A 24,591-nucleotide genomic window follows, 5' to 3' on the forward strand; every position below is an offset into this window, starting at 1 on the left:
TCAAGTTAAACATCTTCACAAGGCTGTCCTGTTAATCAACACACTCGTATTGAGATGGAAAACTTTAATAACTGAAGCATTACGCTTACACTGGCCATAGCGCTGCAGTGGATGGGTATAATGTGAAGACCGGTTGCAGAGGAGGCGCCCGAAAAGACATTCATCCCCTCTGGAGTGTTTGAGGTTACGTCTGAGCCTTTGGATGTAATCAGAGTAAGCGTCATGGAAAGGCCATTGTTTGTAGCTCCTCTGATCCTGTTTGCTGTGCTGCTGATGGGCACTGGGGCCAAAAATGTAAGAAGTTTAATTTCTTTTTTTTTTTTGCTGATGTAACATTGTAGAAAGATCAGACAGACTTTAGCAAGTCTTTGTCTCCTGGTTCCAAAGTTACAAAGTTTTTGGGGAGTTTCTGAGATGAGCGTCATTCGTTGTTGGAAGTTTTATTTGGTGAACTTGATAATAACTTTTTTTCGAGTAGACAATAATGAAACATTTCACAACCTAATTGTTCTAAATCAAATATTTAATGACTTTGTCAGTGTGTCAGTAACATTTAGTGTTAATATTATTGCTGACGAATGCACAGTTCCTTTACTATTCCCTTGCTCCCAGGTCCCAGACCAAAACCCCCTAATCCAATGTTTACAGGAGAACAGCATCGTTTTGAACTCTGTGCTCCTTGTGTGTTCCCTGTTGTGTATAATGTGAACACCACTTAGGCCTCACTGCATTAACATTAGTAATACAGATCATGGTGTGTTTGTAACCGCAGTATCTATGCTTATGTGAAACCATCTTGTACCCTGAAGAAATGGTCTTGTTTGGAGTCAGTGTGTACATCTACTTCACTGTATACCATACTCTTGAGTGGGCCATGTTAGTGGGGCTTTTCATCACATGTAGATGGATGCAGCAAAGTGAAAGATATCTGAAAATAATATAGTTCAGGAAAATGTGAAATTTTGGTTAAATAGTTTTCATATAATAGCCACAACAAGACAATAGGACTGGCCAGCGTGTGCAAAGGCAGAAGGATACAATTATTAAGTAAATGCTACAAAAAGACAAAGACCAATGATGCTGTTATAGCTGGGCCAATAAAATGCCTCTGTTTTCATATATGACAAAGATAATAGTTGCTTTCATTTGAATGATTGTAAAAGTGATCACAGAACAGCCTATATTAACTGAATCAACCTTAAAAAAAATGTATCAAATGCATTTTCTCTGTGGCTTAAAGATGAGTGTGCACAAGACCAAGGTGCACTGAAAGTGTAAATAATGCTGTACTAGCTGATAATAATTAATCATATTGGGTGCTTATTAACTAGCCATTATAAAATTTGTGCTTGTAGCTTCACCTTTTTAGCTTCAATAAAGTTTACTGCCTTGAAATTAAATGACTAGAATACAAAAGTAAACCAAAGTAAACTCAATTCACAAATTTACATTTACATATAGTTATTTAGCAGACGCTTTTATCCAAAGCAACTTACAAGTGAGGAACAAGGCAAGCAAACAAAATCTAATAACAAATAACAAAAGTTTGATCCAAACAATATTTTAACAGTTGCACTCTACCGTGAAGCTATTTGCATCATTCAGTTCGTCAGACTGCTTTTAGTAACTCTACTAGCACAGTGGCTCCCAAGCTGTGGGGTGGTACAACCATTAAGGCAGGTAGACATGATCCCAGAGATAATATATGGTGGATATGGTAAATCCATTTAACATAAAAATAAACGAACAAAAATGGTTTTCCATTCATGTAACACACATTGAACAATGTTATTTCTTTTTAGTGTGTGTGCAGTGGAAAATCAAGATGCTACTGTGAAGGAGTGAAAGGCAGCAGGGTGAGTGGATCTTCTAAAGTACAAATACTAACAACTATTCAACATCTCTAAAGCAGGCCTTACCGATTTCAAAATGCTTTCACTGAAGATAGCTGTTGAATGTTACTGAGTAGCCAGTATGTGGTTTATTAAGCATCAGTCCCACTGCACATTACTATTTACTTTATTTTTTAATTTTTTTGTTGAATCTGAAACATGTACACTTACACACACACAGGGAGACAAAGGTTTTCCCGGAGTTCCAGGTCCCCCAGGACCAGAGGGCCATCCAGGATCAGATGGTCATGCTGGGCCTATGGGCCCAAAGGTCAGCCTGCCTCTTGTGACTGCTTTGATTTTATATTCTGTACATCTCTGTTATGTCAGAGGGCAACATTGACTCAAATAGTGTGCAGTGTGATGAATTACACTTTCTCTTCTGTACCTAGACAAGCTGTGCTTGTACTGCATCTTACTGACTCACTAAGATTAATTATAGCTTGTTGTCTTTTGACAGGGCAACACTGGGCCTGATGGACCGGCAGGACCAAAAGGCAATCCGGTAACACAACTGTGCTTTCTGATCTTGTGTCTGTTTTCCGATGTGTTTATTTGATGTCTCAGTGTATCATTGAAAATTTTTAATTTTGCTGGTTTTCTGCATAAATTGCTCATTAAATGTGATCTGATGTTCAGAATGGCTTCAGACACACAAAATCCAGTTCACTTACTTTCTCTTGCCCATGTGCAGTATATACAATACACAATGTGTACTTTAAGTGAAAACATTGTGATACCAGATTCCTTGTAGTACCCATGCATCTCTGAATAAGTATTTTGGTTCATCATCACAGGGCCCAGAAGGCAAAGAAGGATTTGCTGGATCTCATGGTCTACCGGTGAGGGGTTTTATTTTCTAAAACATTTGTTTTGCTCTGCACATTATGTGAAAGTGCAGTTTCCTGCAAATGTTAACAAAGTCCTGTTACCTTTTTAAATTCTGCTGTTATTCTCTTGCAGGGTATTCCAGGTTTACAAGGTCCTCCGGGTTCCCCTGGGGCCCCTGGCTGCAATGGAACTGATGTAATAATTATTAATGAAAATGAATTTGTGGTATCTATAATAGTTTGGTATCAATAATACGTTGGAAAAGAGAGCTTTACCCGAAATTATATCATAAAAGAGTTCAGAATACATATTTTAAAATGTGCTAATGCTGTGTTTATTAGAATTAAACCTTGCATGTTTTGAACACTTTACCTACTTTTAGGGAGAAGATGGCATTCCTGGGATTCCTGGTGCCCATGGTTTTGATGGAATTCCAGTAAGACACTGAATTTAAAAAAAATATATATCTTTATGTTGAAGTTAAATACATTATTCTGGCTGGCTGTATCCCTCACTAACCCTTATAATGTGTTTATTGTTCAAAACCTGCTTTGTCTTTGTCTTTATTTTACAGGGTGCACCGGGATTGCATGGAGAGAAGGTAATAAAACTGTGCCACCCAGGGCTTTTTAGTGAGGGTAAAACTGCAGTATTGCTTAACAAGTACTGCCTTTAAAATGTCTATCAGCAGGAAAAACTAATATGATACTGCATGGTCCCCCATGTTCCCAAAGCTTATTTTGTACCTAGTCCATGTGAGACTAATAACTTGTTTAAAGGGTTTTTTTTTTTCCTCTCTCTTTAGTCTGTTCTTTCGCTTTTATCTGCAACAACAGCGCGTTATATCTCAAGACCAAACACATGGGAACAATTCATCTTTAATTGCATGCACCACCTATGGCACAACAATTTGTGCTCTATTGAAGTAACATCCTACCTACAAGTCCTGGCAGAATGACAGTAAAAAAATGTTCAGAGAAACAAACATTATATAGTTAAAACTTCATTTACAATAGCCAACTATTGCATGTTCTTACATCTGCCCTGCATTACTAATACACACCTATACCAATGGTAAAACATCACATTTGAGTAATTTTGAGTGTTAAATAAACTTCCACCATTTCACAGGGTGATTCTTTGATATCAGTGGAATCGAGGCCAGGGCCACCTGGGCTGCCTGGGAGAGACGGCGAGACGGTAATTTATTAATTTGTTTTATTCGTTTTGTTTGTACAAGTGGTCAAAGAGTGTTTTCACACCGACTGGCTCGATTAAATCAAACTCAACTTCAACCTCTCTTGGTGCCGTTCGTTTTGGTGTGAACATGGTAATTGCAGTCGAGTGCACACAAAAAAAAACTACACAGAGACCCCCGAAAAGAGGGGGTCTCGATCTGCATCATCTAATGAACTCTGGTGTGGCCCTCCGGGTGAGAAAGCATACCAAACCAAAACAGGACAAAACGCTATGAATCGCATGATTTGAGTGCTTTGGGTAGTGTGTAGATTTTCATTTCTTTCGTTTATCCACAAAAAATTCGCCATCTGATTCATTGAGGAAAAACGTGGAGATGTGAGGACAACTTGTCTTGTATTTCAGGGACTTCAAGGTTTCCCTGGAGAGATGGGACCACCAGGGAACCCTGGACCTGGCGGAACAGTTGTGAGTAAAAGTGTTAGGTTGCCTTTCAAATAATACATTTAGCATAATAAAAATGTGTAAGATGGTGGAGATTAATAGTGGTGCATTCTTTATAAACAGGGACTTCCTGGCCATCCAGGGGCATCTGGATCTAAGGTAACACTAATAAATATTGATTTGGACATGTGTGTGTCTATAATATTTGACAGTTTATATCTGTGGTAACAAGAATGTAAGTTCAAGCACGGCGTTTTGTTTTAATTCAGTTGACCAGTTATCAAAATTGTCAGTGTTTACCCCACCTGGAACAGTGTAAACATTTCCTAGCTGTTGCTTTCTGTCTAGTCACAACATTTCTTTATCAGCTGGGCAGTATTTTGGAACACAGAGATGTGTTGCAGTCTCACAGCTTTCCATGAAACTCTTCTCAGAGAGTTGGTGGATTACAGATTAGTATCAAAGAAAATACAGAGCCCTTTTATTCACACTAGTGGGAGTTGACAGGAGCAAAGATAGTAAGCAGGACAAGCACCAAACTAGGACAGGAGATCTACTGAATAAGTAAGGGTTGTTTGAAATTTGTTTGTTAGTTTCAGAGGTAGCAGAGCTTGTGTCATTTCTCTCTAGTCTGCTGATTTAGCCTGTTTGTCAGTCTGTTTCAATACGTATTAAGAACTGTAGTTAGAGAGTTTTGGTCTATTGTTGGTGGTAGTTTCAGCTTAGTAATCACCGAGCATTCACACCTTTGACCTACCAAAGGCACACAAATTAGATTGGTTTCTACCAGGGGGCGGTTTCAGCCGTAGCCCATTGCGACCGTATTTAAAGCACCTGTCTTGCTGGAGCGTCAGCGGAAGCGTCAGCCCTCTTTGTGTGAAGACCGATTTGGGTAAAGACCTGCGAGTCTACCTGTGCGAGTCCACCGAGCAAGGACACCGCAAGACGCAAGGTTACCAACTTTATTTGCACTTCTTTCTCTTTCTCTTCACTTTAACCCTTTCCGCTTCGGAAAGCCTTTCTGTCCCCTTTCTTTCAATGTGTTTTCAGCAGATTCCCGTCCTCCTCGGCAGACGCAGGACATGGCGTTCTCCGAGAGGACGATGCATTTCCCACCTGCGGCCCCTCACCCACAACACCTCGCCGCCGGCCTCTTTTTCTCTTGGCCTGTGGAACTGTCAGTCGGCGGTGAACAAGGCGGATTTCATTCCAGCTTTTGCTACAACCTCAGCTGTTCAGCTGCTTGCACTTACGGAGACCTGGATTACTCCGCAAAACACGGCCACCCCAGCCGCACTCTCCACCGGCTTTGCTTTTTCTCACACTCCTCGCCCATCACGCCGGGGGGGCGGGACTGGTCTCCTAGTAGCCGATACCTGGAAGTTCTTCACCATGGCACCCTTTAGTAATCTGTCTTCTTTAGAATATCATGCCGTTAGGATTACAGCACCGATCACAGCCCACATCATTGTGATCTACCGACCGCCGGGCCAGCTGGGGGACTTTTGTGACGAGCTGGATATGCTATTGTCTCAATTCCCTGAAGATGGCACTCCTCTCATCGTCTTAGGTGATCTCAACATCCACCTGGACAAACCACAGACATCTGACGTGCTCGCTCTTCTGAACACGTTTGACCTTAGACTAGTCTCCACTCCTCCAACTCACAAAGCTGGCAACAACCTGGACCTTGTTCTGATCCGAAATTGCACTGTAGATGACATCTCTGTCACTCCTCTGCATTTGTCGGATCACTTCTTCATTCAGCTCACAGTCTTCATCTCTAGACCATCTCATTCTTCCACTGCATTGGAAACATTCCGCCGCAACCTCAGATCTCTCAACCCGGAGCAGCTTTCTTCCCTGGTTTCTGCAGCGCTGCCCTCATCGCAGGTTTTATCCACCTACGACACCGACGCAGCCACGGACAGGCTCTGCGATACTCTTTCGTTCTGCCTGGATAGTCTCTGCCCGACATCTACCAGACCTGCTCGTCCTTCAGCTTCCAACTTGTGGCTCACTGACCAGATCCGTGAACAACGCACGGTGCTCAGGAGTGCTGAGAGGAAGTGGCGCAAATCCAGGTCTCAACCTGCTCTAACTGAGTATCAGGATTTGCTTCAATCCTTCTCTTACAGTGTCACCAGGGCGAAGACTGATTATTACCAGGACAAGCTCAGCAACACCACAGACACCAGAAAGCTGTTCTCAACTTTCAAATCCCTACTCTATCCACCCCCACCTCCACCACCCACCTGTCTCACAGCTGATGACTTTGCCTCCTTTTTTACCAACAAGGTGGCAGCCATCAGCTCCCAGTTCTCTCCTCCTGACAATGACATTCTGCTTACTAAACCTGACGATGCATCTCACTTCACTTTTTCAACACTGTCAGAGGACGATGTATCCACTCTCCTCCTCTCCAATCGCCCGACCACCTGCTCTCTGGATCCGATCCCCTCTACTCTTCTTCAAGCTATCGCACCAACACTAATACCAGCCATTACACAGATCATCAACACCTCTCTCACAACAGGCACCTTTCCCACCTCGTTCAAGCAGGCCCAGATCACTCCACTTTTGAAGAAGCCTTCTCTGGATCCCTCCCTTGTGGAGAACTACAGACCGGTCTCTCTTCTTTCATTCCTGGCCAAGACTCTGGAACGTGCAGCCTTTAATCAACTCTCTGACTTTCTTTCCCAGAATAACCTCCTTGATGTCAATCAGTCTGGCTTCAAGAGTGGGCACTCCACAGAGACGGCACTTCTGACTGTTGTGGAATCCCTACGGGTGGCAAAAGCTGCAGGTAAATCTTCTGTCCTTATTCTATTAGATCTATCTGCAGCCTTTGACACTGTGAACCATCAGATTCTCATGACTGCCCTCTCAGACCTGGGCATCTCTGGATCAGCTCTAGCCTGGCTTCGGTCATACTTGTCCGAACGAACCTTTAAGGTATCCTGGCAGGGGCGTGTCTCTGACTCTCATAACCTCTCCACCGGTGTACCGCAGGGCTCAGTCCTTGGTCCTCTTCTTTTTTCAATCTATACTTCTTCTCTAGGCTCTATCATCCATTCTCATGGCTTTTCTTATCACTGCTATGCAGATGACACACAGCTCTTCCTGTCTTTTCCGCCGGATGACTCAACTGTCTCATCTCGCATCTCTGCCTGTCTCTCTGACATCTCTGCCTGGATGAGAAAAAGACACCTTCAACTCAACATACCCAAAACTGAACTTCTAGTCTTCCCTGCCAGACCTTCAACTCAACACAACATCAGCATTAACATTGGATCTGCGGTGATATCCCCTACTAAGTCAGCCAGAAACCTGGGGGTCATCATTGATGACCAGCTGACCTTCACAGATCACATCGCCACAGTCGCTAGGTCGTGTAGATATGCCCTCCACAACATCAGAAAGATCAGACCCTATCTGACGGAATACACGACCCAACTCATTGTACAGGCGTTGATCTTATCTCGCCTGGATTACTGCAATGCACTACTGATGGGTTTACCGGCATCCACGACCAAACCCCTCCAGATGATCCAAAATGCGGCAGCACGCCTCATTTTCAATCAACCTAGAAGGTCTCATGTCACACCGCTCTTCAGATCTTTACACTGGCTTCCTGTGGCTGCAAGGATCAGGTTCAAAGCTCTGTCTCTTGCCTACAGAGTGGTGAACTCCACAGCTCCATCTTATCTCAATTCAATCGTTCAGGTCTACATCCCCTCCCGTCCACTGCGCTCAACCAGGGAACGTCGTCTGGTGGTACCAGCACCACACAGTCGACACCAAGGAAAACTGTTCAGCTCAGTGATCCCAAGATGGTGGAATGAGCTGCCTATCTCTGCACGCTCAGCCACCTCACTTGCAATCTTTAAAAAACTGCTGAAAACAGAACTCTTCCGCATCTTCCTTTGCACTTAAAAAAATAAATAAATAAATAAATTCTACCCTTTCTTTCTAACATCTCTTGAAACAGTAACACTTTTTTGAAAGCACTTTGCTTTGATGTTGTTTCTTCTTGACTTAGATTTTGTTTGCTTGCCTTGTTCCTCACTTGTAAGTCGCTTTGGATAAAAGCGTCTGCTAAATGACTAAATGTAAATGTAAATGTAAATGTAAGCATGGGAACTGACCACCATGAATCTGTGAGAGCAATGAGAAAAACGTGAAACCATGGAGAACGATTTGAGAAGGACTGTGAGACCTGGTAATTATAACAATTTACAAAAGCTGTCCTATCCTACAGGGTCAAGAAGGCATAAGCGGAATCCCAGGACCTCGTGGACCTAAAGTACAGTATTTTCTTTTTTGAATACACTATTAGTATTTTAATAATGTTACATAAAATTTGAGGATAAATAGAGGATGCTAAATAGATACTGACATACATCACTATACCTTTATCTCTTATTCTAAACATTTCTGTAAAATGACAACACCATATTATTGAGGCTGTTCTCAATATTTTTCACGTTGTTTCATGTAGGGAAGACCAGGGCTACCAGGCCCGCCGGGGCCACCGGGTCGGGTTAAGGAGTTTTTCACTGGGGGTCTTGTTTTGAAGGTATAGCAACAGACCGAGTTGCGATTTAATTTAAAATTTAAATATATTTGAATTCACCTCTGTGGAGTATGAATTCCAAAGCGCCTGGAATTATAAATATCTATTTAGAAGTAAAGTATGGAAGTGCTGCCATTTTAACTAATCAATCATACTATAAACTGAGGTTTATTTCTTATTCAGGGTGTAAAAGGAAACAAAGGAAGTATAGGAGAAAAAGGCTGCCAGGGTGAACCAGTAAGTTTCTATTTAACATGAATTTGATATTATGCATTGCACATTTCAAACTTACTGGCTATTTTTGTTTTTCTTTTTTAAATCAGATTCTTGTCTTGACACTCTTAGGGAGACCCTTTTGATGGCCTTTATATCAAAGGAGCAAAGGGAGACAAAGGACCTGTGGGCCAAGAAGTACGATACTACCAAGCCAGTCAATTCTCTTTTGCCTTAGAGAAGAAGTGTGAATATTAATGATGTCCCAAAAACTGCTGCTTTCTTGGAGTGTTGCATCATATGTTTCCTCCTTGATTCAGAGATTTTTTTTCCACTCCACTTTGAATAGCAAGGTCTCTGGTAACAAACTGGGCATAGGGCAAAAACAAAGCTGAACAGCAGAGGGCAGTGATGTAGCATTCAAGATGATGAGATTTGTCATCACTGTAAGCGTGTTCCCAATCTCCATGTAATTCTTTTGTTAGAAAATGATTTTCAAGTTAAAGTTTACAGTTTTACCACAGACTCCTCAGTCTGTAGTGTGTTAGCGTGTCATAAAAAGGAGGGTAGGAGTAACAAGAGTAAGGGTTAAGTGCAAAAAATGTCCTTAGTGCACACTGAGGTATATTGAGCCTGACAATGTATTATAACATTATAAATATCATTTTAGAGGGTAAAGCCATGTTTTTCTTTAAAAGCCTATTAAACTGTTACCATAAAGCGTAACCATAAAAACCACCAAACTGCAGACTCAAAACTCCTATTGTGTAGGCTTACGCCATAAACCTGAACCAAGGCACTGCTTTTGAGGTAACTCTGTAATGTAATGGAAGAAGGCACCCTCCCCAATCTCTACAATTTGTCACAAAAACAACTTTTAGTAGGAAAATAAATCAAAAGGATGCCTGAGGCAAGTCCAAGACGCAGAGGAAAACTGGCACAGATGTCAACAGTTTACCTCTAATGAATATTAAGACAAACAGACAACCGGATAAGGCAAAAACGTTCTAAACAAACACACAAGGAAGAGTCAGGCAGGCAATATATAGAAGAAAAGCTAAGGCAACTTGGGTACAATGGACAAGGTGCAAGGGAAGACAATGGAGGTGTGTAGTCCCCTGTCCAGCTGCAAAGCAAGTTAGGTGTGAGGTGTGGATAACTGCAAAACATGAAGATAATGACAATGACCTGAATAAATCATGGAAGAGGCCTTGCTAAAATATTTTATTGTCTTTACAGGGAAAGACAGGAAAGGATGGTGATCCTGGAGAATATGGATATGAGGTACCGTTCTACCTTGCTATATGTATATATGTATATACGTGTTGTGTGCTGAGTAATGTTATTTTTTCTCTCTCTTTCTGTGTGTGTTTGTTTACTCAATGTGTGGAGTTTTAATACAGTATAGTTTTCCTTAGGGAAGGCCTGGCCCCAGAGGTGAACCAGGGTATCCAGGAACACCAGGAGTGATGGTCAGTATTGTATCAGTGCCACAAGCAGTATTCAGTCTATTTGTGGCTGGATATGCATTGTATCATGTTGTGTTTGTTCACGTTGATCTCAAGGGTGAAAAAGGAAATAGGGGTCTGCCTGGTCGACCTGGAGTGGTAAGTTCATCATTTCCTACATGTACTCCTGTTTTTTTGTATTCTGATGCTAATATTTCCAGTTCTTTTTCCAGAGTTATGGTATAAACCAGGGAGAGATCCACTCCCTGAGTTAAATGCATGTTAGTTTTTACAACCACACAAGTACAAACCATTTATGTTGTGTACTTGTGTGAGTCTGTTCTCTACAGTATACAGTATCTTCTATTCATGCTGTTCAACGATGATTCCACTACAGGCCCCTGTGCTTTTCCTTATAGATATTAGGGCCTGTTACTCAGTCACTCAAAGGATTCCCTGGAGATCCTGGTCTCCCAGGCCCACCTGGGCCCCCTGGCCTTCAAGGTAGAAGAAAAAAAAAATCTTTATTGATTTTGCTTTACTGAGTTATAGTGAATGTAACTACTGTTGTTCTATTTTACATTTAATTTTTACCATCAGGTTTTATGGGGTTTCCTGGACCTGAGGGACTTCCAGGTATGTGTCTGTCTGTCTGTTTGTCTGTCTCAAAGACAATTTTTAACACTATGTTGCTTTTCAGGTTTTCAGTTTTAATATATAAACTGGTGTCTGACGTCTCATTATACAGGCCATGAATCTGGGATTAATGTGCCAGGTCCACAAGGTCCCATTGGCTTTCCAGGTCCCAAGGGGGATCCTGGAGAACCTGGGGATTCTTATATGGGATTCCCAGGTCCAGATGGGGATCCTGGTGATCAAGGGCCACCTGGGGATAGAGGGCCACCTGGGCCTCCGGAAGACAGAAGTATGTGTAAATATCCTACTTGTTTGACTTCCACTTTGTTTACTTCAAATGTCTTCATTAACTAAAAAACATCTTGCTTAAACCTTTAATCACTTGACATAAGTACTAAATGTTTCAACCATGTCACATTAAGCTTACTAGACAAGAATGTCCACTTCAGTTGTAGAGCATGGATTTTTATTCATTTTTTTAACAAGAAAATACTAAAATAACCTTTTAGTTTTGTGATCCCAGAGCATTTAGAACTGCTGTGGCTTTGTTACTCATTTTTAAATTGTACACAGACCACTGAAATATGATTAGCATGAGCCAATTTATCCACATTTCAACACTTCTCAGATGTCAATGACTTGAGATTTTTATCTATCCTGCCCTGTTGATCGTGCTGGTTTATTGCTGTTGAACCACCATCTATCAATGATGATATTGTTTAACATAGGAAAAAAGAAAAGCAAGTGTGATAGACAAGTATCAATTTGATTTGTCCCAGCAAGTACCAGCAAATGTACATTTAAATTTAAAAAATGTGAACATTGTTGTTGGTGTTGTTTGTAGCTGACAGAATTACCCAGGCTCCCCCAGGAATGAAGGGCATTGGAGGTATCCCTGGACCAAGGGGCTATGATGGGATAGTTGGAATAAAAGGTGGGAAACTAGGTGTTATTAATTTAATTAATGGTTTGACATCTCTTCTGATCAGCTAATTTTTCTTCACACTTAACACCTTGCTGTTTGGCAATTTGTGGATTAGTATCAGTTTATCCTTGTTTTCAAACTTTTTAGCTTTTAATTTAGTCTGAACTGGAAAGAATTACATAAGAGAAATAGCACTGTGCAATGAAATGGGACTCACCTATTCTTGTGCTCTGTACAGGTCAGAAGGGGGAGCCCTGTTATGAGTGTTATGGATCAGAACTCCCTGGACCATCTGGACCACCTGGTCCACCTGGAATTCCTGGTAAATCGATTCACTGAAAGAAATAAAAACACAGCAATAGTAATTCATTTTATTTTACATTAAAAATAATTTTTACTGGTCTTATTGGAGAGCAAAGTGTAAAGCCAGGATAGACATTCACTGTGTGCCTGTTGCTCAGGATACAATCAAGGACCAGGTGCCAAAGGTGATCCAGGCTTCCCAGGACCTAAAGGTTTACCTGGAAGACCAGTAAGAAATTATGTGTTTAAAAGGATGTTAGCGGTTGAACTTAGTTTTTTACTGCAGTTGTAAATAATCATTTCCATCTATAAAGGGTCCTCTTGGTGAAACTGGACTTCCAGGTCCCCCAGGAGAAAAGGGAGACCCATATTACTATAATACCCCTGGGATAAAGGGAGATATGGGAGACCCAGGACAGCATGGAAGGTCTGGTGCAGATGGCTTCCCTGGGTTTCCAGGGTTACAAGGGCAAAAGGGCAATCAAGGCCCTCCAGGGGATTCGGTGAGAAGGCTTTGACAAAGATGAACTAACAGTAAAAAATGTGTTTTCCATTTGACATTGTTCTTCACAGTTTTTCATCTGCTCTCCAGTATCCTTTCCCAGGTGAGGAGGGAGACCCGGGTTTCCCAGGTCTGCCAGGCCCTATAGGCAGACCAGGACCACCTGGGGAGCCTGGGCCAATAGGATATGGGACTACTGGTCTTCAAGGAAGTAAGGGAGATATTGGGGTACCTGGTTTGCCAGGACAGCATGGAATTCCAGGTAACCAATCTGAGCTGACCATTGTAAAGATAGAAAAACATTTAAACCTAAACACAGGAATAGAAAGACAGACACAAAGGCTCCCAGTTAATGTTATGCTTTGTTCTATTCCTCTTTCACTGCTAGGCCAGAAAGGGGAACCTGGCCACATCCACAGCAAAGGGCATCCTGGACCACCTGGATTTAAAGGGCAACCTGGTTCACCTGGAAGCCCAGGTGAGCCTAACTGCTTGACTCATTAAATGATTAATGATAGTTCTACTACATAATGATAGTTCCAGTTAATAAATGATGGAAACATCTCTCATACTACTAACATACATCAAGGTTTTCAAGGAGCACCTGGAACTCCAGGAGCACAAGGTTTGTCAGGACAGAAAGGAGAAAAAGGTACAGTGTCACTGCCTGGAAGGCCAGGGATCCCAGGACTAAAAGGTAATCTTTGCGGTAGTAAGGTCACAACATCCACATTTGCACCCTATGGACAAATCATTCAAGATTCTTGCAGCAGATGATGTGTTAACAATATTACAGTTTAAGTCACTTTGAAAGTTGTTATATCTCTATAACAAAATGGAACGGAAGGGTCAGTCATGCATCATTCATACCTTTATCACTGTGTGTGTATCTGTGTGTGCTTGTTCAGGTGAAAAGGGGCAGCCAGGTCTCCCAGGCTTTCCAGGTAGAGGCTTTCCTGGTCAGCCAGGTACACAAGGCCCTCCTGGTTCTCCAGGACTGAAGGTCAGAGAGAGAGAGAGAGATTCTAAAAAAATTCTATAAATATAGTCCTTCTATAAAATAGTAGAGATCTACATTTTGCACATGTATTGTAGTATATATCCATATTTAAACTCTAAACATGAAGGTTAACACTGTTTAATACACATGCTGATTAATAAACAGGATAGATTGATTCTCTGGAATTGTCTTAAAGTCATGTTTCTGTTGGGAGGTAGTAAGAAAGATGGAATGATTCTACATTTTGGGAAATAGGCATTTTCTCTTCAGACAATTATATATATATATAATAAATATGGAGGTAACAGTCTGCATCCAGTTACCTTAAAGCTTTGTGGATTGGTGTGGACTTAATCACTTCCAACCCAGTGTCAGTAAAACACAAGAGTTGCTGGACTTCAGAAAGAAAAAGACCCTATGCTACTCCCTTTTCTATGTGGGATGAGGAGGTGGATGTTGCTTGAGACAACAAGTACCTGGGAAAACAACTGAACCGGACAACTAACTTAGCAGCAAAAGTCTGTGGTAGCTAGTGTCTTCTTTTATGCTGTAATCTGCTCGGTAGCAACTACAAGGAAGTGGACACTAACAGGAGCCATTATTTATGTAATCACTGTTTATTGCACTGCTATAGATCTCTTTTATCCATCTTTGGATTTTCTTTGTTTTTATTGCATCCTTTAACATCCTGCTAGTGTAGTGGTAAGATTGACCTTGTACCTTCCATATCACTTGTAAGTTGCTTTAAAATATGATAAAAGCATCTACTAAATGTAATGTTAATATCATTATTTTCATTTATTTTTTTTTATGTACTTGTTGTATTTTGTACTTGTGTTGATGGTTCTATACTGGTTGTGGTTGTTTTCTTTCTTTTTGAACAGAGAGTAGCTGTAGCAAGGCAAAGCAATTTCTTTATGGGATTAACAAGGTCTAATAAATCTTAAATATGAAAAATGTCCTGAAAGTCCAGTGCATTTTCTGATTATCAGGGTGAAAGTGGACTTGGACACACTGGGCCCCCAGGCCTCCCAGGACCTCCAGGTGAAGCTGGAGTTCAGGGGTCCATAGGAAATCCAGGACCAGCTGGTCTACCTGGAAACCCAGGACCTTCTGGCAGTCCTGGTTTGCCAGGAGCAAAGGGTATTCAAACACCAAGTAGAAAGTTTAGCTTACAGATAATTAAATATGTATGGTTTATCCAAAAAGGCACACATATTCAAAAATACAAATTCATACAAACACGTACCTGTATTTACTGTATTTTCCTATGCAGGAAATAAAGGCTTCCCAGGTCCTCCAGGACTACCTGGTAGCAAAGATTTATGTAAGGGTTTACCTGGACCAAGTGGACCACCAGGGCCAGATGGTTATCCAGGACATCCAGGTCAGTGTGTATTGTATAGGTTGTGATGTACCTTACTGTCAACTACAGAAGAAGGTGAAAGATAAAATATTTCAGGTTGACCATTATCTCTACACTGTACAACAAAACAGTTTTGTCACCATTACCTTCAATCCATATCTTCTTCTGTTCCCCAACTGCAAACTGTTTGCAGGACAGAATGGCTCCCCGGGTGAGAAGGGGAATGCTGGTGTGCCAGGATTTGGTCGTCCTGGTCCCCCTGGTGAGCCAGGTTTCCCTGGGCTGTCAATACCAGGTCCTTCTGGGCTTCCTGGACAAAAAGGCATCAGGGGACATAACGGCATCCCGGGTCCACCAGGTGTGGGATTGTGTCACTATAATCATTTAATAATTTTAATTTTACAATTTACAGAGTCTGCAATTACATAATAAATATAAATACAATTAGAACAAATGTTTCTATGTTCTACTTGATTTTCTTCAGGATTCAGAGGAGACCCTGGTTCTGATGGTCTACCAGGATATGGACCAGAGGGATTAAGTGGAAGTAGAGGACCACCAGGAGAAATAGGTAACAAAGGGATACAAACACACACACTTTCGCAGACCAGTAAACCACTGTGAATCTATAATATAGATACATTTAACAATAAACATGTATTAACTCAATTTTATATTTATGAATATTGTATATGTTAGTATTATGTCTGTTACAGTTTAGAGGTTTTTGTCTCTTCCTATTGTTGGTAATTCATTGTAGTTGTACATGTGCTTCTTGTTGATGCCCCAATGGCTGTTTACAGGTTCACCTGGCCCACATGGAGTCAGAGGTGCTCAGGGTCCGAAAGGCGTGGTTGGAGACCCAGGTCCTAGTGGTGGACCAGGACCAGGACCAGAAGAACTTATAGGACCAACAGGGGAACCTGGTAAAACAGGTAAGTTTTACAGAAACTTCTTCACATAATAATATCAATTCACAAACACAAATTGTAAGATTAAATTGTTTCACAAAATATGTTATATGAAGCTATACAAAGTGAAGTAGTTGAAGTAAGTAATTTGCCTAAATTTTATACTGTACAGTGTAACTTATTAAACTCTATCCAACCATTTATACCATCTAAGGTTACCCTGGTCTAGGGGGTCCCCCTGGAGATACTGGAAGAGCTGGATTAAAAGGACAGAAAGGAAAAGAGGGAGCATCTGGGGGTCCTGGAGAAACAGGTTTGAATTTAGTTTCACGTGTTGAAATCAAATCTGATTATATTACCATAACTGAATTTGTGCCATGTGCCTATCTTTGACCAGGTCCCCCAGGTGATCCAGGTATTGATGGATCATTCTTCTCAGAAGGAAGTCAAGGGCCTGTTGGTGCCCCAGGAGACACAGGAGTAATAGGGCCACCAGGTTAGACCTATTGTATCACATTGTATTGCTCTGCAATTAGGTATAAAATAACTCTAGCTTCTCTGATAGAACTATATAAACAAGCCGATGTTGTTGGTATTAAGCTCATTATCTTACTAAAAATGCATTTTGGTTTATTTGCACAGGTTCTAAAGGAATAAAAGGAGACAGAGGAATCCCTGGAGATCGAGGACCAGGTGGTCCACCAGGAATAAAGGGTTACAAAGGCGCCAGAGGAGAACCGAACTACAATGGATATGGACCACCTGGACCAGTTGGACATAAGGTAGTGATAGCTGATCTAAAAAGGTCTGTTGCAGCAAAGTCCATTGTAGTTAAGAGTAACATTTGTATAAATTCCAAAAATACATGTGCTAATTAAATAATGTTGATTTCTCCCTAATCTTCTCTTTATTTTTCTTCCTCTGTCCAGGGTGAACCAGGATCAGCAAATACTGATGTAATGAAGGGTCAGAAAGGAGAACCTGGTTTCAGTGGATTAGTAGGTCAACCAGGAAATCGTGGAGCCAAAGGAAACACAGGACCTGCTGGAGAAAATGGTAACTACCAATTGTCATCAAAATTAGAACACTTGTGATTTGTAGTATTATTTTCTCACCCTTTGTTTAACCCATCAACCCCTTCTCATATGCTGTTCCAGGTCCACCAGGCCATAAAGGGCCTAAAGGTTCAGATGGCCCCCCAGGAAGCAAAGGGCATCCTGGACCTAATGGACCACCAGGCAAATCATTAAAAATAACTTTCTATCATAAAAGAATATTATGTCAAACTCACCTAATTAATGAGCATGTAGTAGTAAACTTTAATCTTCATCTAACCTTAGCCTTACTTTATAAATATTTGTTTTCTTTAGGTGATCCAGGTCGACCAGGCGTCAGAGGTAATATAGGTCCTAAAGGGAACCAGGGACGGGATGGTTTCCCTGGGGAACCAGGGCAGAAAGGGGACGTCGGTAAGAAAAATCTAAAATTTTCTGTATGTCTATTTTGAGCCATTATGTATAGTTAGTTCTTATTTATTTTTCTGTCCACACTTTTATTAGAGGACTGACCTGTAACTTTAAAATCATGGCTGTAGTCAAAACTCACCCATCATTCTAACTCTCCTCTACAGTCATATTTGAAGGGAAAACTGGAAGGCGAGGTGACACAGGTCAGCCAGGTGAGTCACAGGTAAATGTCATTATCCTAGAGTTTTCAAGATATGTCTAGGTATACATGACCTCAAACATCACAAGGTTGGGGTGTCACTTGCGCTATTGTGCACCTCCGTGTACACGATTCTCTTCCTACTTGTACTATGAAGCATTTGAAGGTGATATGCCACTGATCCATTTCAAACTCGTGTTCATAACTCTTTGCATCTCTACTAATGAAAATGTGGTCAAAGTATAAAAATGTCTTTAGCCAGTCAAAATCTAGTCTTTACTACTTGTTTGTATGATGTGTTTACATCAATGGACTTTTCTTTCTGTACTCTAGGACCCTCTGGAGACCCTGGCCCTCCTGGTTTGAATGTTACAGCAAGTCCTGGATTGAGTGGAGACAGAGGATTTCGAGGTCCACCTGGGGTCTCTGGTCCAAGAGGACCACCAGGAAGAGAAGGGTCATGTGTCCCTGGGCCTAAAGGAGACCATGGCCCCCCTGGAAATCCTGGGAGCCCAGGTTAAGATATACTGTTAAAGGACTCCCACCTTTTTTTCCACATGATGCAATATCAAACTACAATTGTATTACTCATTACAACTCATCAAGAAACTGGCTATAACCTGATGCTGAGGAGTGCATTCTTTCTGTCACATTGCTGTATGTAGGGTTTCCTGGCTTGCCTGGTCCTCCAGGTCCTACTTTGCCTGGGATAAAAGGAGACAGAGGAGACAGAGGTCCTACAGGACGCACAGGTTACAGTGGATCCCCAGGGGATCCAGGCCTTCAAGGACCACCTGTATGTGACCTCAGTGTCTATTTGAGAAAAAGGATAATAAACGTTCATGTCCAGTGTTCTGCATTTATATTTGTATGAGGGAGGGAGAGAGAGATAGACAAAGATATTTGTGTATGATTAAATGTTTTCTGTTAAGAAAAAGCACTCACAGTCAATTCAAAACCCCTCTTTATAGTGTTGCTTTGCTTTTGACAGATAAACCAAAATTTAACTAATTATAACTCATCTGTAGTTATAAGGCTTCAGAAACCTCAATGCTGAGAGTTCAGAATCTTACTGCAATACTAGACATTTAAACTTTGACCTGTCATAGTTTTATTTGCTTCCCCAGGGTGAAAGAGGAAGACCTGGAGACACGGGACCAAGAGGTGATTCTGGTCGTCCTGGAAGCCAAGGGCCCCCTGGTAATTTATCATTTCAGTTATAGCCTATAGAATAGGTGACTCTCTTCAAATTATTCTCCACACAAAGGCTATTCTGTCACCACAGAGGAGTAATTGTCCATGATTGATTTATGTTCTCACAAGTATCGTAAAATACAAATGGAAGAAAATTTCGATTTATGAAGGTAACTACAGTTACATTTTTCTTCTGGGATGTCATATAAACTGAAATGTAAAAATAAAAAATTGTGAAGACAAGCTAATTTCCTTTCAATCTTTTTATGACCTGTGTGTTTTCAGGGCACAGGGGAGACCAAGGAATCATCCCTGGTCTTTTTGGTCCGCCTGGGCCCAAAGGTTTACCTGGACTACCTGGTGAGAAAAAAAAGACATTTGTAATATTTACTGCCATTAGAGAAAGAAATAACATTCACAAAATCTGCCACATCACTTCCACCTAGGTTATAACTAGTCCAGCAGTTATATCTAGCAGTAGGTATGTAGTATTTCACCCAACTAGTAGATATGCTGTTAGCTGTAGCACCCTACTAACATTTACATTTTGTAGACTTTTCATAAATCTAGAACTGGACCACAGATACCACAGATTATTTGGGAGAATAACTTCACTATTTTTTTTGTCCAATTCCTATAGGCGTCAAAGGTCAACCAGCATTTGGCACGATCTTGTATGAACCAGGACTTCCTGGCTTACTTGGTCCACCTGGTGGTAAAGGAGCCCCAGGGACCAATGGACCATCAGGACCACCAGGGTTTCCAGGTTCTTATCTTAGCTCAGTCTATGCACATTCATTTTTAGATGCACCAACATAATGCTGGCTATTGCTGACAGGGTGGAATAAAAAAAAATAGCTGTACAGCATTTGTAGATTTTACAGTTTCACAAAGCATTTTTTGTCTATCTCTCCCAGGACCGCCAGGCATCAAAGGAGTGCCTGGTTCCAGCCCAACTGGCCCGCCCGGATTTCCAGGCCACAAAGGGGACAAAGGAAGAGCAGGACTCCTAGGTGTTTGTATATGTATTTTAAAAATGTGTTTGTAGTAATACTTTCAGATTGGTTGTGGATTACAGTAAATGCAGTTGTGTATGCGGGTGGGAAGCCAGTTAGAGATTTATTATAAACAATATGTGATGTATCTATATATATATAACATGCCCCTGTTAAAGTTCTTTACCACAAAAATATATCATTAAAAAACACTCCTCAGACAGTATAAGTTAGCAGCCACAAAACTATAGCATACCACCCAACCCTGCTCAGGAAAAATCCTCAAACAGTATTGGTCTATGATTACTCACTATGAACTTGATTCTTGTGTATTAATATGTTTGCAGGTCCAGAAGGAAGAACTGGAGGCTCAGGCCGTAAAGGTCCTCGAGGGTTACCTGGCAGAGCTGGACGAGGTTCTGTTGACAGTTTCCTGATAGCTCGACACAGTCAGAGCATCCATGTCCCTGACTGCCCTCAAGGCATGAGTCTCATCTACTCAGGTTACTCCTTCCTCTTCATCAATGGAAATGAGAGGGCTCATGGTCAGGACCTTGGTAAGAGCCTGGAAACCTTCATGCCCAGTAGTAACAAGTAGTTTTGGCTTGATGAAAAAATATAATAAAATAAATTAAATAACTTCATTAATCATATCATTATACAATATGATATTTGTCTAACACATAAAACCTTCCCACAGGCACCACGGGAAGCTGTCTCCCTCGTTTCTCCACCATGCCTTTTCTGTTCTGTGACACAGAAACAACCTGCCGCTATGCTTCTCGAAATGACTACTCTTACTGGTTGTCTACTGACACGCCTATGCCTACCAACATGGTGTCCATCTCGGGGGATATGCTGGCCTCCTACATTAGCAGGTGGGACAGGAGAGCATTCCCACATACTTACAGGCTAATATGTGCAGACATCCATTATCTTAACCTGATCCATTTCTTAAGCAAAGATAAAACATTTTATTTTATTTAAGTTAGGACAATATAAATATGGTGTCTCTATGTGCGCTTTAGGTGCTCAGTATGTGAAACCTCCTCCAATGTTATAGCAGTCCACAGCCAGACAACTGTAATACCTGACTGTCCCCGAGGCTGGGAATCCCTGTGGACTGGATACTCATTTGTCATGGTAAAAACCTTTTACCATGACAGCGTTTATTTTGTTTTTTCTGAATTGCCTAAGCTTCTCGTATAGCATTTTTTAAGTCTTTGTCTTGTCTTCACCATGCCTTCTAGCAAACAGGAGCAGGTGCAGAGGGCTCCTCTCAGCCTCTGGTTTCTCCTGGATCATGTCTAGAATTGTTCCGCCAAGTGCCCTTTATCGAGTGTCACGGCAGGGGGACTTGTAACTACTATCCCGATTCATACAGCTACTGGCTGGCATCACTCAACCCCAACAATATGTTCAGGTAAACTATTCATTTCTCATTGTAACTGGGGTGGATGCATGAGACAGGAAATTCCTGCACTTCGCAGTTTCAGTCAAATCTTGGAAGAATTTCTGCAGCATTCTTCCAAACCTCCAAGAGTCACAGTGCTGTTTCAGAAGCTTGGGAGTCTACAGCTCAGGTTATTCACCTATATTAAAGAGGACGTGTAGTTTACTACTGGGAATTAAACATTTCACCTCGATTAGGCAAAAAATTAGGACGACACAGTCCATTATATAGTCTAATCCAAAATTCTATTTAGGTTTTGTAATTAAGTTTCAACATTGTCTGTGTATGTTTTGTTTTTTTTCCTACAGTAAACCTGTTCCTCAAACAGTGAAGGGACCTTCTCTACAAAGTGTTATCAGCCGTTGTCAGGTTTGTAGAAAACTGTGGCAACCTGACTCAGATGAAAGACGTGGGGACAACTTTTAATATCATTTAAAGTAAAAAGTTATGGTAAAATTTACATTTCTAAGTTAAACATTTGTAGTATGTATAGCTGGTTCTTTGATGCTGCATTGAATAAATGTGTTTCATTCACCTTACCGCTGAAAAGAGCACATTTCAGCAATACTGAGAGCAACATAATGATGATACTTGTTAATACTTTTAAAATTAAAGACAACAAAACACTTAGTAAACCACATCTTGTGAAGGCTGTATTGTGCCACATTAGAACTGATAATACTAGTTAGCAGATAATACTAGTAGCAGCAACAGTTGTATGCCCAGTTCTGTTAGTGTATGCAGTCTTTTCTGGATTGTAAACACAGGCACGTTTTGCTTTATTTGCTTAATCTTGCGTCCTTTTTTCACTTTACTGGCATTGATATTAAAGGCAGCCCAGTGACATACTGAAGAAAAGCCATCTGCAACCTAGACCTACTCTGCTTATATTGATTTTTCCATGACTCCATGTTTTCATGATTCCATTGATCCGAAAACAGCTTTTAGTGCAAATTAAAAATAAAAAATGCCCTGATATGTGCAACAGCCAGACTACTGAAAAATAATTACCATATTCATAAAGTGATGGCATTGACTTTTGCTGCTTTGATCCTAACCTTGACTGGTGACTCTAATTATTAGGTCACAATTGATGACACGTTTCTCTGACATTTGGGAGAGAACATGTTGTCAATGTGACGTTTGGAATAGTTGCGTTGTCTTTACACAAGCACATATTGAGTCATTTATGCCCCGACTCTGAAAGCATTTCTTTGACTTTCAGCATGTTAAATGGTGCATGGAAAAGCAGATAATTTGTGACCCATACTGCCTGAAACCTTTTCCAATCCAGTTCTAACTGAACTGATGGGAGCCCACACTGCCATCAAAATGCTAGTGTGTCTGTGTGGCTTCTGGACAAAAATGCACATTAGGATACTGCGAGAAGATATTATGAAAATGATTTTCATTTCCCCCTTTCTCATTTGCATTGCATTGGCTTTGAAATAAAATACAGACAGAAGAATTATACACACACACTACACACACACACACACACACACACACACACACACAAGATTTGAAAGACATACAGTGCCTATAAAAAGTATTCACCCCTTGGATGTCTCATCCTTTTATTAACATTAAAAAACAAACATGGTCAATAAAAGTTGGAGACTATGACAAAAATGTTTTAGAAAAATGTCAAAGTGAAAACAGGTTTCTACAAAGTCAAAGTCAATTAAATAAAAATATATAAGGTGAAATCAGTGTTTGCATTAATATTTACCCCCTTCAGGTCGGCTGTATGCTTTGGGTCATGAACAAACAAATCTTCTCCCAAGCCGTAGTACTCTTGCCGACTGAATAAGATTGTCCTCCAGGATTGTCCTATATTTTGCAGCATTCATCTAACCCTCTACTTTAACAAGATGGTGATGAATTTCATTGAACTCCAGGGGATGTTCAGTGCCTTGGAGATTTTTTTGTATCCATCCCCTGACTTATGCTTTTCGAATTACCTGTTCTCCGAGGTGCTGGGAGTATTCTTTTGTTTTCACGGTGTAAAGGTAGCCAGGAATACTGAATAACCAGTGACTGGACCTTCCAGACACAAGTTTCTTTATACTGCAATCACTTGAGACACATTCACTACACTCAGGTGATCCCCCATTTCACTAATTATGAGACTACTAGCACCAAATATCTGGACCTCTGTTGGATTAGCTCAGTCATTTAAAGGAGGTGAATATTAATGTGAAACACAGATTTCACCTTATATCACCTTATTTTTATTTAATTGACATTACTTTGTAGTAACCTGTTTTCACTTTGACATTAATGAGGTATTTTTCTGAAATTATTTTGTCAAAGTCGCTAACTTTTGTTGACCATGATTGATTTATAATGTCAATAAAAGAACAAAACATCCAAGGGGCTGAATACGTTTTATAGGAACTGTAATAAATATATTATGTTACATCCTGAAAACCTGATTCCTCTTGCAAGGATGTACACAAACAACAGTGTCCACAGTACTGTTATATGTGCATGTATGACATGCACATATAACAAGATATTAATTGATCAGAGTTAGAAATAGCAGCCTTATATTATTCTTCCCATGTAAGAAAAGCAGCCAACAGCAGAAAATAATTAAAACTCTGGTTCCATCATATCTAAAAATTTCACACAAGCAGCCACTCCTTGAATCTCCTTCAATGCCACCTGAATTAGATAAGCCTTACGAGGCCTGGTGCAGACAGTTGTTGGCATGGATGGAGACATGCCAAGTGTTTTTTGTAGCCTACTTAACAGGATTATTCTGCTAGTGACAGTGCACTTCCTAATTGTTTAGGCAGCTAAATTAGGATTCTACACTTCTCTAATTGGGTTAGAATGGTGATTTGTTGAAAGGCTGATGTGCCTCAAGGTTGTCTGTCATTTGAGAGCACATTTCTTTTTCTTTTCTGTATGTCTAAATGGATGAAGAAAGCACTTCCTTTGAGGCTTTTAAATGTAACTCCTAAACTTAGACCTATACCTGCTTCCAGTTTGGGAGACATTCTATTATGACCATTTCATTGCAGGTTTATGA

The 24,591-nt window shown here is 40.8% G+C and overlaps 1 protein-coding gene and 1 long non-coding RNA gene across 2 annotated transcripts; one reads left to right on the plus strand and one right to left on the minus strand.

Annotated features, from left to right (window-relative positions):
• The first annotated feature begins 106 nt into the window (after window positions 1–106).
• Window positions 107–22,186, plus strand: LOC113171494 (collagen alpha-5(IV) chain-like). Its single transcript, XM_026373873.1, has 52 exons — window positions 107–294; window positions 1,803–1,856; window positions 2,074–2,163; window positions 2,353–2,397; window positions 2,690–2,734; window positions 2,856–2,918; window positions 3,106–3,159; window positions 3,298–3,324; window positions 3,855–3,923; window positions 4,326–4,388; window positions 4,488–4,523; window positions 8,626–8,670; window positions 8,866–8,943; window positions 9,124–9,177; window positions 9,286–9,351; window positions 10,393–10,437; window positions 10,572–10,625; window positions 10,719–10,760; window positions 11,021–11,105; window positions 11,202–11,237; window positions 11,350–11,526; window positions 12,082–12,171; window positions 12,401–12,484; window positions 12,624–12,694; window positions 12,780–12,968; window positions 13,058–13,229; window positions 13,356–13,445; window positions 13,557–13,664; window positions 13,876–13,970; window positions 14,960–15,110; window positions 15,244–15,354; window positions 15,527–15,691; window positions 15,818–15,904; window positions 16,137–16,268; window positions 16,459–16,557; window positions 16,642–16,740; window positions 16,887–17,026; window positions 17,174–17,300; window positions 17,402–17,482; window positions 17,615–17,713; window positions 17,875–17,922; window positions 18,243–18,425; window positions 18,575–18,705; window positions 19,037–19,109; window positions 19,389–19,463; window positions 19,744–19,869; window positions 20,021–20,116; window positions 20,446–20,655; window positions 20,799–20,976; window positions 21,127–21,241; window positions 21,349–21,521; window positions 21,860–22,186. Exons 1-52 carry the CDS (start codon window positions 223–225, stop codon window positions 21,975–21,977), a joined length of 5,016 nt encoding a protein of 1,671 aa, XP_026229658.1. The 5' UTR covers window positions 107–222; the 3' UTR covers window positions 21,978–22,186.
• On the minus strand, window positions 12,017–13,952 carry LOC117152970. Its single transcript, XR_004463412.1, has 3 exons — window positions 13,838–13,952; window positions 12,380–12,497; window positions 12,017–12,145 (listed from the first exon to the last, which is right to left on the minus strand). It is a non-coding gene; the product is annotated as an uncharacterized LOC117152970 (long non-coding RNA).
• Window positions 22,187–24,591: the final 2,405 nt, after the last annotated feature.

Source organism: Anabas testudineus, chromosome 17 (assembly GCF_900324465.2).
Source record: "Anabas testudineus chromosome 17, fAnaTes1.2, whole genome shotgun sequence".
NCBI classification, from domain to species: domain Eukaryota; kingdom Metazoa; phylum Chordata; class Actinopteri; order Anabantiformes; family Anabantidae; genus Anabas; species Anabas testudineus.

Bases quoted from the DNA above. Each gene is read 5' to 3' on its own strand.
- LOC113171494 (XM_026373873.1), top strand. From the start codon at position 223: ATGGAAAGGCCATTGTTTGTAGCTCCTCTGATCCTGTTTGCTGTGCTG. The intron at 8,944-9,123 runs GTATAGCAACAG...TTTCTTATTCAG, and splicing joins CTGGGGGTCTTGTTTTGAAG to GGTGTAAAAGGAAACAAAGG. The intron at 12,695-12,779 runs GTAAGAAATTAT...CCATCTATAAAG, and splicing joins AAGGTTTACCTGGAAGACCA to GGTCCTCTTGGTGAAACTGG.